Source organism: Gobius niger (genome assembly GCF_951799975.1).
Source record: "Gobius niger genome assembly, chromosome: 14".
NCBI lineage: Eukaryota > Metazoa > Chordata > Actinopteri > Gobiiformes > Gobiidae > Gobius > Gobius niger.
In genome coordinates, this window is record NC_136865.1 from 6,059,652 (window position 1) to 6,075,741 (window position 16,090).

Consider the following 16,090-nt stretch of genomic DNA (forward strand, 5'->3'; position numbering starts at 1 on the left):
CTTCAGAACAGTCGATGAAATTTAAAGGGACTATAAGGAGTTTAAAAATGTTCAAACTAAGTATTTTCAGACCAGACCTTTAAAATCCTGCACTGTCACTCAAAAAGGTGTTGATTCAGGTCCGACGTGCCGTCATGCCCGAGCTTAATATAGAAGGTGCAGTTACGCATAAGACCTGAGGTGGCAGTAGTGAGCATAAAATGACCAACTTGCATCTAGTCTCTTTAAAGTTTTAAAGAGACTAGATGCATTTTACTCTAAAGTCCTGCAATAGACAGTTCCAGGACGACTGAGAGTATTCATGGACATATTTATTTTACTGGTGTATTTGGTTGGGACGGTGCATGTTAATGAACACTCCACACTGATCCGTTGTCCCACAATATGTCCGCCATAGACTGTATATATAAATGGACAGCTTCTGCTCACTCCTCCCCATTTACCATAATGACTACGATCGTGGGGGAATCCTGACGAAGCATGTTCCTAAAAAGGACATATGGGCGGGATCCTCACTGTAGACTCGGCCCTTGCGTGACGTGTAGCTCGCGCTGCTCCAATGCTAACAGTCCGACCCTCATTGAGTAGGAGATTTATAAAATTCTTCATACAAAAACCAGCCTGGTTTCTTAAATTGTGACTAACCCAGCGTTATCTCAGGAGGAATATCTAGCCTAGTCTTGTGTTGAAAAAATTGAAACCAGGCGTTACAGTTGTTTTTAAGGGGAGACACTACAGGCAAAACTCAATTTTTTCAGTTTTCAGTTTTTGGGCCAAATTGGTCTCTGAACATATAAGCTTTCACCCAGAAACAGAAAACATGCCTAATCTTCACAATAACATGTTTAAACATTGCGCTGATTCAATGTTCCCCCATAGACTTATATGGGAGAACGCAATTTCAAGGGCCTTTTTCTCAAAACACATTTTTCTGTCATTGTGGCAACACTATGTCCACGTCAGTCGGACCTAAAGACTTCAAATGTTCCAGCCTTGGACTGAACAATATTTGGAAGATTTTTTCAGAGGGATTTTTTATTACTTAATCCCTTAAGCCCCATTTATTGAGTTTTGAATGTCAAATAATAAGGCGAAAATTAAATTTTTACAAAATTTTCCACTAAAAAACAGCTTATTTTAAAATTAAGCAAGAAATCCAAAATCTTGGTAACTCATTTATCAATAAAATGAAACCATAAATTTGAATGTAGCTCTATCCATTATTCAGATTTCGTCGCCGAAAAGATGGGAAATTTGGGGCATTTTTAGGCATAAAACACCTTGTTCTTATATGAAAAGATAAAATGACAGAAAACTTGCAATTTAATTTTTTCTTACATTTATGCCACTGATCTACAGCAAAAGTTTCACATTGATATCTGGAAATATACATTTTTTCCCTATTCACCTGCGGCGATACGGAGGTACTACAGCAATGGCGGCCTCCAGTGTCGTGGGCATAAAGCAGAGCAGCCAGCGGCCATTGATGTCCACTCTCATTCATCCTGGCCCATTTGGTAGGGGAAACTTACGCAGACACGGGGAGAACATGCAAACTCCTCATAGAAAGGCCCCGTCCAGGTGGGAATCGAACCCGTGACCTTCTAGCTGTGAAGCACGAGCACTAACTACTGCGCCACCTAAACCTTGTGTTACAGAAAGTTGATTATTATTTCCTAATGAGGCCTGTAAAATGGAAGCTGGTGATCAAGATGTGTTTGGAGCTAACACCAAATATCTGGGGCAGAAAAGCCAAATGACCAACTTTAAACGACTGGTTTAAATAGTTCCATTTTGCTCAAACATATTCAAAGAAATATCACTGCGAGTGTCGTTTTGAAGCTCAGAGTCAGTTAGTCAGAGGAGCGCTGATGTTTTGTAGCCTTCACACAGCCAGCGTAAGTGCTGTGCAACATAGTATCCCCCAGTGGCCTGCCCTACAAACTGCCGCGAGCAAGACACGTCTTCTGAGCGCTGATATCACGGCGCCGCTAAATTAAATACAACACCGGAGAGTAATCGGAGCTTCCCGGTGTTACCACCAGCACATTCCGCAGCCCAAAGACTTCAGGAATGTTTTGTTTTTTGAAGGCTGGACTTACTTCGACTCTCGTGATTGCCTCAAATTGGCTCCATTTCAGCGCAAAGTGGCCGTGAAAATAGTCCCCGTCGGAAACCGTGCTGAAGAAGTAGAGAGGAAAGGGCTATTATACAAAATCTACTTTCTTTTTCTTTTTCTTTTTTTTAGCTTTTTGCCACTTTACAAGCTGTTCCCTCCTATTAGTCGACCCACAAAAAGTGTGTCCAAAGAGAACTTTTTGATCTAAAACCTTTTTTGCCTGTGTGCCTAATAGCCTCGAGTTATTATCTCTCACATTTCAGGAGATTTTGGTCCATCTTTCACAATCCTGTCACAAAGTTTGGACTCTGACTGAAGCAGATCGGGGAATAAAGCATTTTTTGAGCCATAGTTTTCACAAATGGGCTGAGGTCTTTGTGTCCCAGGTGAACTCTACATGAAGTGAACTCTTTTGTAAAGGATTGCTGAAGTTTTTTGATCTTCATGACGAGTTCAGTGCCCCACTGTCATGTACGCCACTATCAGTCATTAAAGTCATTAAAGTCAATGCGAAAGACGCTGTGGTTAACTACTAGCCTGGCCAGCCATACTCACTTCTTTCTCTTTACATTTGAAATTTATAGAATAAACTCAGATTGAATAAACCGAGGATACTATGGCTGGCCAGGCTAATGTTAAAGTGCTAAAGTCCAGAGTGTTGTTGATTTCTAGAGATTTTTTTCTTTTGCAGTCCTTATATTTGAAGCGTTTAGTGGTGCTTGGCTAGTGCTAGGCTAGTGCATGTCTATGGTAACTAGTAGCCTACATTTAAAACCGCTTCAAAAACATCGGGTCGTCCTCCAAATGTTGCCATATCTGATTTGTAGAAAGCTCCTTTGTGAATTCCACTTGTAGTAATGCCGCCGCAGGTAAACAAACTACTGTAGATCCGGTAAGCTAGCAGATCACTCCGCCGCTGCGTAGCTTACAACCAGGAAGCTGATGCTGCTCAAATATAAGTTCTTTTAAATGCAAAATGGTTATATTAAAACAATTATTCAGTCAACACAGACATTTATATGGGTATTCTGGTGTTATAAATGATTTGCCTCAGGTGCACTGTGCTTGGGTCAGACTGTTTTTAATGCAGGCTACTAGTTACCATAGACATGCACTAGCCTAGCACTAGCCTAGAACCACTTAACTCTTCAAATATAAGGACTGCATGAATAAAAAAAAGAAATAATAATAAAAAAAATATCTCTGGATAACTAGGAAATGAGGACCTATGTCAAAAGTCCTGAAATATCGCTTTAACCATTGGAACTTGATCACACAGACAGACTGTGTCCGTATGTCCTCATTATTCCCTAAATAGTGACTAAATCCTGGTCACGCCATTTTGCACGGGTGTCCGAATGTCCAGAGAGAACAAAATAGTGCACTCAACATTTCCCATAATGCATTCAAGTAGTGTGCAGCCATAGCCTATGGTCACAAGATGGGTCAATATGGACCACAATGCACTGGGAGAGTCAAAGGAGAACAGCCGACAGCGACAGGTCTTTGAACTAAACACAACACGAATGAATGAAAACGGCCGTTTTATTCACGTGTTGCATATTTTTCATGAATAAACTTCTTGAATTTGCTAATATTAGCTGCTAGCCTTTAGCTTGAGCTGTAATTGATAACTTCGGACACAGCCTGTGTTGGAGAAATATGAATAGAACACAGTATGAAATAACTCATGACCGATCAAAACGTGTGTCCACCGCCGTGTGAGAGCCAGAGCCAGTGCCATCTTTCATAATGGACGTTCACTGTGTTTTCTTAGAGACGTGAAGCTTTCTTCTGCTCACCAGCTTAGTGTAAATCCAGATTTGTTCATCAACAGAACCCAGCACTGTGACTACACGACTTAAAGTCCCACACAAGAGGCTCACGGCCATGTTATTCAATGGACAGATCCATCCAGACCTATCTTCCAGGAGAAACCACACTGCAGCAGTAATCAAGACCAAATGACAGCTTTTATGACTACATTAGATTATCTTGTGTATTATTCTGATTTTGTGAACACTCACTTTGTGTTTTTTCGTCAGTATAATGTATCATTTAATGATTAAGAGAAAACACTGCTTGGGATGTGTCACAGGGCGTATTTAAACTTTCTAACTTTTTGAATATTTTTTTGTAGAGAATGTACTTTCACACAATACACACACACACCAGAATATAGATTAAACTCTTGTGCTATCACTGTGCCTATGTTGCTTGCTTTAGGAATCATAAACGCTGTGAAATTGTGATGCTCCCTTCACTTTCTCTGATTGCCTCAAAGTGGCTCCAATTCAGCCCGCAGTGTCCATGAAAATAGCCCAGTTGGGAAGCGTTTTGGAGCTGCACGACTTTAGTTACTGGCTCCTCTCTTTTATGCCCCCGCTTTGTGGAGATATCGGGATTTTTCGACATCTCTTTTGTTGCTAGGAAGTGGTTTGTTTAGCCGTCACTCAAGCTTTCACATTCGGGCAATTTTTAACACACTCCGCATATAGTACTTTAGTTTAATTCGATTTTCTCCTCAGCAACAGTGAATTTTAAAAGCATGAAGCTATATTAAGAAGTATTTTCGCCTTAAAAGCTAAAGAATGATTAGCAACTGTGACTAGATAAGATAATGCAGTAGAAAAGGTCTCCTAGCGACTGAAAGATGGCGTATAAATGTTTGAAACTTTCAGTGCTGCTGGCCAAAAAGGCAATTTGGTTAGCTCGTCAATTTCAAACTTTTGGATATAGATATTGATCCGTTTCTGCCTACTTTAAGTTCGTGGAAAGCTGTCTGATATCCCTGAATATGGCACAGACTGTCCTGTGTCATCATGGAGATCAGGCATTCAGAATGGCACGTACCAGAAAGCAAATTGCCTCGAAAAGAGCTCTGCCTGTTTTAGTTTTCAATGATGTCTTAAACCAAAAGCCTCATCTCAGAGTGTCCTATATGTGTTTATGCCCTATTTGCCTGGAGCGCAGCAGAGCGGGGCAGTTTCCTGCGCAGCGCCATTGCCTGTGCAGTGAAGCACGGAGGGGACAGTGAGATGAATGGTGTCTTTAGTAAATGACATGTTGGTTTAGAGAGGGAGACAGACAGAGCATTAAGTGCTGAGAGCAGCCGCTGACATGTGATTGATGGGCAGCCAATCGGGCGACTCTGATGACAGGGAACAGGAAGTTCAATCAACTATGAAGCACAGAGCACTGCAAAGTTTGGAAGAAATGTGAGTGTCGTGTTGATCTGAAAATGTGATTCCCACTGTCAAACCATACCACTCTGAGTATACTCCACGATGACAGATGAAAATGTCCCTTTATTGTTCAGGGTCATCGTAAATGTTGGCCTAGCTTTGCCAGAGAAGTTGGAGCCTTTTGCAAGAGTAGGCCTAACACACACAGACTTGCAGTGAATCAAACCAAGCAGCAAATGTGACGACAGCGGTGCAACGAGCAGAGCGCTAAAGGAGCTTATCTCCGAGCAGCTGCAGGGAGGGCAGACGCAAACATTTACACCGTTGCTGACTCTGTCCCTGGTTTGTTTCGGATTTGATCTTCTTCAAGTGTTATGGTGTTTAGGGCTACAACAGCGCAGAGCAGTAAGTCACATTCTCTTGTAGATTCCGTGTGACTGCTGGGGTTGGTTAGATACCTGTCTTCAGTGTGTGCCAGACCCGTTCTCTTTCGGGCAGAGAGGAAGTGTGTCTGGCTAAATCAAGCTACTACATGGTGTCTTTCTACTCTCTAATGTACATTGAAGCTCTTCTGAGTTTTAAAATCCAGACACCTTCTCCAAACCTGTTCTGATCCTATCCATGGTCATTAGGAAGTCTCTGTATTCATCACGGCTCGGGAGGCAATTTTCTACTACATTTTACGACATCTTTTGTAGTTGTAGTCTCTGATGGTAAATCTGCCTGTCGATTACACCTATCGAATCAGACATGTTTCCAGACTCTTTGCATCGAAATGGAAGTGTGGCCAGGCTTCATTGTCACTGTCATGGTTTTCTTGTTTCCGCAGGTACATCCAGAACTCGCAGCCCTACCTGAACAACATGACTGCAGTGGGCTGCATGATGGCGCTGGCCGCGGTCTTCCCTCTGGGCATCGATGGGCTGCACGTGCACCGCAGACAATTCCCCGTGGTCTGTCAGGTACGCAGCTAATACACCGCATTTCAACCAGGGCACAGAGGGAGTATCAGTAGCTTTTAGGAGTGGGGTCTAGTCAGCAGTGTGAAGAGGCTGAGGAGGCTGACCTCCAGATTCCACAGCATGTGTATCCAGTCTGCCCCACAGTTACCATGTCTGTATTGTTGTGCTACTTCTGCTAAAATGCTCCGCAGGGCTGTGCGTAAGGTCCACCACTCTCCTATAAAAACACACTGGTCTGTTTTCTTCTAAACCGGAGTCTGACTTGATCAATCTCCACAGCACAGGAAAGGATTAAACACATGTATGGTCTTTACTTTCATCAGATTATTGTAGACAAAGGTTTTCAAGCGGCATCTGTACTGGGTTGCTTTAGCATTGAGGATGTTTCACCTCTCACTTCAAAGACTTTGTCAGCATCAGTGTTAATTTTGACAACATACTTTATTATAATTTTAGTCTTAGTCTTTTGATTAAAATGTAATTTAATTTTAGTCGAGATTTAGTCAAAACATTTTTTTTCAATTTTAGTCTAGTTTTAGTCGACTAAAATTGCATGTCAATTTAGTCGACTACATTTAAGACTAATTTAGTCGACTTTGCATTTATAATATTCATTATAATCATATTTAATCAAGGTCCTCGACTTCATGAAGCTGCTTCCACATGAATGAAGCACAGACCTGTTCTTTTGGCAGTGAATTTGATATGAGGCTCTTTCAGACGGTCAGTAGAGGTTTGGATGATTTTAGTCTCTCCTTTTCATTTTTATTTAGTCTTATTTTAGTCGACTAAAATATCTGGACATTTTAGTCATAGTTTTAGTCTCAAGAACAACTTTTTATTTAGTTTTAGTCCAGTTTTAAAATATCACTTTGACTAAAATTGAGACTAAATATTTTAGTCGACGAAATGAACACTGGTCAGCATTAACGCTTTCAGCAGTACGAGGAATCTTTTAGGATGAAAACGGGTGGAACCAATAACAAGGTAGACAAGCCCCTCCCATCTAGATCTGTATAAACCCAACATGCTGATGAAAGAGTGTTTGTTGCTGACGAAGCGTTTTGAGGTGTAAGGCGACAACGTCCTTGATGTTCAAACAATGATGATCTTGGGAATCTTTGTCAACAATGGAAAACTCCAGTACGACTGAGAGCTGACACCGGCATTTCATCAAAGTACTAATACACTGTTTATAATTTTACACAGTATATGCCACTCACTTAGCTACTTTGCACTCATTGACTCATTTACTATCCCTTGCAGAGGAGAAAAAGTTGTGAAAGTGGGTGAGATGGGAGCTACAAAGCCATCTCATATTTGGAGGTGTTTTCTGCTCTACTGCTGCGGAATAAAAAGTAGCTCGTGGTCTCCACACAGAAGTCCTTGGGGCTCACCAGCTCGACGGAGTGGAGTCAGGCAGACTGGTAGCACATGCAGCAAGCGTCGATTCGCATCCATCATTCAGAGACATTGTGGCTGAAAATACGAGAAGGAAGGGGAGATCCAGGACTTTTGTGTGAATTACTTGAGAATTTCATTGAGAGGTTGAAGGCTGTGAGAAAAGTTACACTCGCTTCATGTTGTTCCAAAAATACTGTGTACATTGTCTCACGAGGAGCTGCATTTGCGGTCTGCAACATTATAAATTTGGCTTTTAACATAGGATAGTTTACTTTTTGTGGACCTCAAGAGAATTTTTGACATTTCAAATAACGTGGTGAAATAGTCCTAGCGTGTGCTGTGAGCATAAATAAACACTAAATTATTCAGAGTATTGTGCATAATGTAAGACGGCCTTTTCTTTTGTTCGTTCTGACAACAAACAAAATGCATCAGGCAATGGCAATGGTGAAGTCGTTGTACTAAAATATTTGCAGCCATTGTTTTTTAGAAGGAAGAGAGACTTTGATGTGTTGACTCTGTTGCACACAGACTCCCATGGGCCCACAGCAGTAGTAGCATCATGCCGTGTCTACAGTGTGAGAGCGTGTTTGAGAGGCCGAGATGTCCAGGGGAGGTGTGACAGTCTGTCCTGACCTGTCACCACTCGGTACTCTCGTGTGCACATACACTCATGTACTGTACGTGTCAAAGCCAGAGGGGGGTCCGGGACCGTAAACAACTAACCCTACTGCGCTAAAGTGGACTGGCACAGACAGAGGAGACAGGCGGAGGTGAGACACGGCAGGTGGAAACATCCATTTGAGTGACTTTTCTCCCTTAACATTTTAGTTTTATCGTCAAAGTGAAAAATAGACTAAACTTTTGCGATGCTTATTATTATGCATGCTCATTTCCCTTCTGTAGTCGTGGCTAAAGACGGGAGAAATACACACACATGAGCAGACTTAGCAAAAGTTTAGGACCTGTTTTCTTTAGCCACCTGTTTTTTGTTACACTCTTGCAAAATTATCTCCACTTCTCTAATTGCAAACCTGATTTATTGAACTCTACATCAGCAGTCGGAGCAAAAAAATGCAGTTCGTTGACATACCACCACGGATAGCCCAGAACTTCACTACAGCATGCTAAATTGTTTCCATCATGGCACTTCACTTGGATTTTCCTAAAGCTTTCAATCCTCTAGCCCCCAGTGGGAAAGCTGATTTAATCCCAGATATGCTTTTATATCCAGCTTCATTATGTCGGGGGCTTTTTAATCAAATGTCAACGCTGTGACGAGGAGCGCGTCTCCTCTCCGAGTCGGAGCGAGATGAGCGACCTGAATGTCAAGGTGACCCCCGGCCGACGGTGCGCAGCCCGGGAGGAGCGCGCCCCGTTCATTTGTGAGATTTATGAGGGAAGTGTTAATTGGTCGTTTCAAATTCTCGAATGTAATTATGTGCCTCCGTCAGATGGGGTCAGGAGCTATTATTCCTGTGTTTTAAAAGTGCATTACTCAAGTGGAAGTAAAAGAAATGGCGATCCATTATTAATCGCGACACTGCAGCTGAAATATATCGTCTAATACTCACAATACGTTTAGTCATTGCGCTGATTTAATGTATTTTCCACCTTTGTACTTCAGAGAGATATATTAGTATCGTGAAATGTAGATATCCAAACACAATATCCAAAGGAAATATAGATAGATAACCTTTATTACAGACTCATGGTCCAAAAACAAACTTGCACTGCACACAACAGTGGACAGCAAAATCCTTGTGTTTACTTGGTCAGACACGAAGAGTTCACTGGCACTTGTCCATCGGAGCTTTTTCATTCCAATTCTTAATGCATCATTGTAAGCCACTGTAAGTCTCTGGAAGCTTGACTTTTTTATAATTCACCTACAGATGTGCGGTGTGCAGAGGTGAGCAGTAAGATGGAAACAGATTTGACCTGTACAGAGCATTAGGAGAATTTCCATGACACAATATTAGCTTGTGGATATACTACAGCACCCGGCACTGGCGATACATGTCCTCACCATCTGTCAGACGATCTGTCGTGATGTGACCGAGGGAACTGACAACACAAGATGTTCCCAGAGAGCTTAAGGAATAGGCCACTGTTTTTCCATCCTGAGATATGTTCTTACCTTAGCTTAGACGAGTTCATTTGTACCTGTCCGGTCTTCACGCGTGCCCTCAGTCACGTAAACACAGCACAGACGGCGTTAGCATTTAGCCTCTCCTTTATAGCTCCAAACCAGGTGAAGATAGAAGCTACCAAGCTCTTCCATGTTTCCCCTATTTAGATATGGTTACGTGAAGTGTTGCTTTAAAAAAAAAAAAGTATCATTACACAAAATGAAACAATGTGGATTTTCTAAGCGGATAAAAAGGGGAACTATATTGTAAGGCGTAATAATACCAGGAGTAGTTCGGGAAAACGTGGAAGAGCTTGGAAGCTTCTGTCTTCACCTGGTTTGGAGCTATAGAGGAGAGGAGAGGCTAAATGCTAACGCCGTCTGCGCTGTGTTTACGTGACTGAGGGCACGCGTGAAGACCAGACAGGAACAAATGAACTTGTCTAAGCTAAGGTAAGAACATACAGTATCTCAGTGTGTAAACCTGACTTTAAAGTCAGAAAACTTCAATGATCCGTCCTCCTTTGTCTGAAAGATTATAATTTCACTTTTGTAAAGCTGTATCTCACATCCTGCAGGTCCTCGTACACAGAGCACATGTTTAACAACTGCGAGAGGCCGGCTGAGCGTTCTTCAAGTGTTTGAACAGGTCATTCATATAAAAGTGTTACGACCCCCGGCTCATGAGGCCATAACAAAGAACAAGGTGCAGGACGCAGACGACGTTTTGAGCCTGTGTTCACTTTAGATGCTGTGTTTTTCATCATATCTTATTGGTGTATTTCTTGTATAAAAGAAAAGGTGAGTAAGTATAGGTTGGTTTGACGGTTCATCCTTGAGCAAGACATTTCACATAGTACATTTTTGTTGAAAGTTGTGCACCTCTGATCGTGTGTGTGCCTTTTGTTGTGTGCAGTTCCGCCTGTGGCTGCTGGGCCTGGGCTTCAGTCTGGCCTATGGGAGCATGTTCACCAAGATCTGGTGGGTCCACACCGTCTTCACCAAGAAGGAAGAGAAGAAGGACCGCAGGAAGGTACACACGTTTCACCCGCCTGCCCTAAACTCTTCACTCTCGTATTAGTTTCGTATTCCCGCGGACTCTGCCTCGCGACCCCTTCCTGAACTGATAAATACGACGGGCATAGCTGGTCTGTGGCGCTTTTCGACAACCAATTCCAGCCGTAGAACAAATGATCCAATTACGAAGAAGCATGGCTGGCGAGGGCAGAGCGACTGTTCACCAGACGCGACCCATCTCTCATTGTTTGCGTCTTGTAAAGGTCTCCGATTCTCCAATGCGCTCTTTGTAGTCCAATGTCACGTAAATGAAGTCAAATGGCGTATTCCCCGCTGGAGCATTGACTCTCTCATTGAAGCGGAACTCACGGTGAGTGTGCCCTTGAGCAAGGCGAGGCATCGATTTGTCCCCGATGGTCCCAGTGGAAGCAAACCAATCCCTGGCTTCGGCGGGAGCAGCAGAGCGCGGTGTAGCGGAGAAGACAGGGCGTTGTAGGAAAGAGTGGTCCTTTGAGAGGCTGTAGGACTGTAAAAGAAGTCTAATTTAGCTCTCATTTCTCTGCACACAAAACGCCAAAGTGCACTGTTTGCTTTTTTAAAGGTGCATTATGGAACTTTTTGTCCGGAAAAAGTTGTCATCAGTGTGTGTTTGATCTCGCAGGGACCCAGGCGCTAACCTGTATGCTAACCTCTCATACAGATGCTGGGTCACTGAAAAGTCAATACACACTAGTATAAGTTACATAATGCACCTGTAAATTAAATGGTACAAGCAATAGCAAGACATACTTAGTAGTGGAGGCAATTGACTGCAGTATTTGTACAAGGGGGATGTAAGCACTGGAGAAGGTACATGCAGAAATATTGACGAATTAAACAACAGTTAATGAAGATTACAGTGATAGTCTGTCAGATTGCAAAGTGAGGAGAGAGTGAGATTTGAAAGTAAACCATCCAGTCTCCTCCCTCACCTCCTGATTGGACCTGACAGGCTCGTCTCATTGGTCAAAGTGGTAGCACCAGGGATTCTGATTTGTTGCTGAGATGAGAAAACTAATCATATTAACTCCCATTACGTCAAATTGCAGGCCCAGGCGGTCAATATGCAATCTAATATTTAACTGTTTGTTAAACATTTAAATTTACAGACTGTAAAATATATCATACCAAAAAAGTTTTGCAAGGTCAAAGTGGAAAACACCTCCAAAGGTGGTAGAGAATGACCTGATGATCCTGTGGGACTTCCAGATACAGACGGACAGAATGGTAATGAACCAACCGGACATTGACATAACAACAACAAGCGATTTCAACATCAGGAAAAAGGAACACGAGAAACTAGAGAAATACCAGGAGCTCAGAGAAGAGCTGGAGGCCTGGAGGGTGAAGGCATCAGTGGTGCCACTCGGTAGCCTGGCTAACGGCAGGCTATAATCACAAGTGATATTTAGTCTGGGGACCACCAATTCATTTTCTCGTAGGAGAGGTGTGGTTGACGATTGTCCATAGTCGTTTATTGGGCGCTACATATTATCATATCCGATGACGTATGACGTACCTGCTGTAAACTTTCGAGCTAAACTATTTAGAACACGGCCTAAAGCTTGATCGAAAATGGCGTCACGTCTGCTGCTGTCATTTTGGATTTGTAATTTTTTAATCTGTAAACAAACTACAAGCTTCCGTGAATAGCGTGCCATCGCCTTGTCGTCCCTCCTCGTTCGTGATCAGTCCTCATGGTCCCCAGGCTGCTGTGCAGTTGGAAATGATTCAAGCGCACACAGCAGTCTGGCGTTAGCCAGGCTCGCCAATCGGAGCAGTGACCCCCAAACTGGAGGAGTGACTACAGATCCCATGAAACACATCAGACTCTCAGTCCAGTAGGTGCAGTTTTAGGAACAGCAAAGATACTGCACAGAACCCTCAAGCTCCCAGGCCGACGGTAGAGGACCCGAGCTTGGAGGGAAAAGTGAGGGTTATCAAGCGTTTTGTTTTTTTATACCAGCGTGTGGCCGAGTTTGCCAACAACGACAAAATATCCTGCTACATTTACAAAATCAGTCATGCAGGTGGTTAACTTTAAAACAATGCAGCTGGACTTACTTTGCCAACGATTCGCTCTGCTCCCCGAGAGCAATTCAACATTGCAGCTGTTGTATGTCAGCCATTCAAAAGCAAATGCTAAACTGAAAGTAAGTCCTCTTTATTTAAAAGGAAGCCATTCCAGATTGATGTGACTGATATGACTGATTTTAGTTGGTCTTCTCACGTCACTTTCCATTTGAATGCTTTGGTATGTGTCAAGCATTTTGAGCTAACATTAACAGATGTGGTGCTTTGTAGTCAAGTGATTTGTTTATGCAAAGTGACAATGTTTAACCCTCCCACCCACAGGATAATTAATGCCTTTATATATTTGTAGTTTTTTCCCCCACTTTGACGCTACATAGTTTCTGCAGTTTAAAAAAAAAAGAAAAAAGAAAAAAAAAGTGGACTCATTTAGCTTTAACCCCCCTCCCCCGGTTAATCCCTGAAACGAGTGTGACTTCTGCCAAAGCGTGTGAGCCATGTGATATATGTGAGTATCCATACGAGGAGCGCTCTTTTCAAGTGGGATTATCACATCAAGCGCTCCCTCTTAGTCGCATAAATCTGCAGCCTGCACCATCTCAGCGCAGGCCGAGTGCGTACCCATGTCCCCGTCTGTGCCGCCGCAATGTGGAGTCAGTGTGTGCGTGTGAAGGCGCTCCTCAGTGCTGCCGTTTGAAGCACTGGGGACTCGCTTTAGTTGTAGCCTGGTTTAAGCGCAATGTCTTTTTTCTCACACTGCACATGAAAAACAAATCCTTTTTCTCACCCTTTCTTTTTAGATACATTTGGAGGCTTTCGCATTTTTCACATTTTATGTCGTGAAGGGCCACTATCCAACTTAACTGGTTTGCTTCTGACTGAGATTCACACATATTTGGAGATCATAAATTTAGATGCAGGATAACTTAAAGATGCGCTATGGAACTTTTCATGCAGAGAAAAAAGTCCCTTCTTATATTTGACCAGTGGTTAGTGTGGCCTTTACTTTCCATCACAGTGGTCTCTATGATGCTCCAGGATCTATTGTTTTAGCGTTTCTGGTAGGTTTTCATCGCTGATGGACTCTCTCACCAGAAAACCAACCAAACAATTGATTCTGGAGCTTTGTAGAGACCTACGTGAAGAAAAGTAAAGGCGACATACTGACCACTCACGTTTTGAAACAACGCGTGTTATCGATCACTTTCGCTCATTATCGCGTGTGTATTTAAACAGCCTGGTTCTGGGATTGAAGACTTTAACAGGATGGTTCTCAGCCGCCCTTGGACCGATTTTTACCATTTAAAAACTCAAAGAAATGTTCAAATCTCAACTGTTTTCTTAACTCTTTTCAAGCGCGCTCCAGAGAGGTGTCGGGTGTAAAGTTGTTCGCTGTGCAACACCCCCCCTCCCCTCGGACAAAAAAAAAGTGAAAAGAACATATAGAATATATATAAAATGTCCAAATCTTGACTTTTCACAAGTTTTTGATCATTATTTATTTCACTTCTGTTCATCACAGAGCTACCAAAATCACACATAAGGTGTATTAGAGTGTCTAGCTTCGTAATTTAAAAAAAAGTAGAGATGCACCAATCCACCTTTTTTACCACTTACTGTTACTGTTAAATTCTAAAATAAAAGAGGGATATGAGGCCTTGCTTCTCTCATTTGGGCAATAGGAAACAATGAATGGGAAAACTGTGCAAATCACACTTGAGTAGTAGATTACTGACATAAATATGAGGAAAAACATATAATTTCACTGAATGATTTCACATCAAAATCAGGCATAGAGTAGAGAGGGAAAAAAGCCTATATTTTCTTGTGAAGAGAAAGAAACTTTGAATATACAAGCTGACTATTGGCCTGACCAATCAGAGTGGTGACAAGCCCCCCCTCCCCTTTCCCCCCAAACTGGTCTAGTTTGCAAACCGCTCCAGACCCCATGGCTGAAGTGGTCTGGGACTGGAGCAGTTTGGACCCCCCTTTGGGACCGGAGCAATTCACTGTTGGCAGTGGAAACACCTTCAAACTGCTCCGGTCCGGTCCGTTCCGGTCTGGTCCTGTCAAAATGGGGCTATTGTTGCACACATTCATCAACTCCCATGTCCTCTTTTTTCTGACGATGTGTACAGATTGTATTTATATGCTATATGACGTTTACAATGAACATGCAATACATGATGTTTGGTGCCAGTACTTTGGTGCTGAGATAGTCTGTCCTTGGTTCTACTCGTGCATGCACGGAACAAAGCGTTATTCATATAGTTCATGATGCATGGCCTAATTCTCTTTAGCTTACAAGAAAACATATAGTTACAATAAAACAAATGAAAGTAATTCTCCATTTTCTACATTACTCATACCAACACTTGAGGTTTGAGTATTAACCGATACTAAGAGACTATTTTAAGTTTTGCTGTGACTGAAAAAGTGAATGGTCCTCTTTACAAACGAGGTACTGTATGTAATGGAAAAACACTGAACAATAATCAATGGACTTATTTACACTTAATATCCTGTACGTGACACAGCGTAGTTTAATTTAAGACACCTTCACCAAACTTGTTCTGATCATGTTTTAATTTCCCCAAATCCTCAAAATCATCTTGAGGGCCAGAAGATGTGCTTGACCGTATTTGTCGTCTTCATACGCTGGGCCTGCCGTATGAAGACGTCCTCCTAATACGAGCTCCGTGTTTACTCCTGGCTCTCTCATGTGGATAATACAACCTGTTTTTATACAGCTGTCCCTCCTATAATGAAAAACACACATATCTGTATCGATGGGGGCGCTGTCACGGCCCACCGCCCGCGGCCTGATTGAATTGGCCCCAGTTTGTGATGGATCATTGTTTTGTGCTTCGGACGCTCCGTTTGCGGCTTCATAAATCCTCCTTCAGAGACTCAAAGGCAGGATTTACAGCTGTGGGGGGGGGGGGGGGAGTGCTGGCTTCTGTTGCAGTGGACCGGAGTGTGAGTGCTGAGGAGGAAAGAGTGTTTGCGAATACAGCTCAAGTTATTTAAGGCGAGACACTGCAGGTGGAAAGGAGCTGAAACAAAATGATGTGCTGAGGAGAAGTGTAATTCCAAAAGAGCGATATAATTCTTGTTTTCTGTTTCTTTTTTGGGATGCGTTGCTAACTTATATAGTAGCTCATGCTCAAAATGGGAGACACAAGGGGGAAAAAGTAATCGT

The 16,090-nt window shown here is 42.6% G+C and overlaps 1 protein-coding gene across 1 annotated transcript in view; it reads left to right on the forward strand.

Annotated features, from left to right (window-relative positions):
• The window catches only part of gabbr1b (gamma-aminobutyric acid (GABA) B receptor, 1b), a 247,609-nt gene that overhangs the window by 218,357 nt on the left and 13,162 nt on the right, over window positions 1–16,090 (forward strand). Inside the window, exons 15-16 of the mRNA XM_079571221.1 lie at window positions 6,134–6,266; window positions 10,718–10,834. Of these exons, the coding sequence (XP_079427347.1) occupies window positions 6,134–6,266; window positions 10,718–10,834 (250 nt within the window). The remainder of the gene's footprint in view (window positions 1–6,133; window positions 6,267–10,717; window positions 10,835–16,090) is intronic.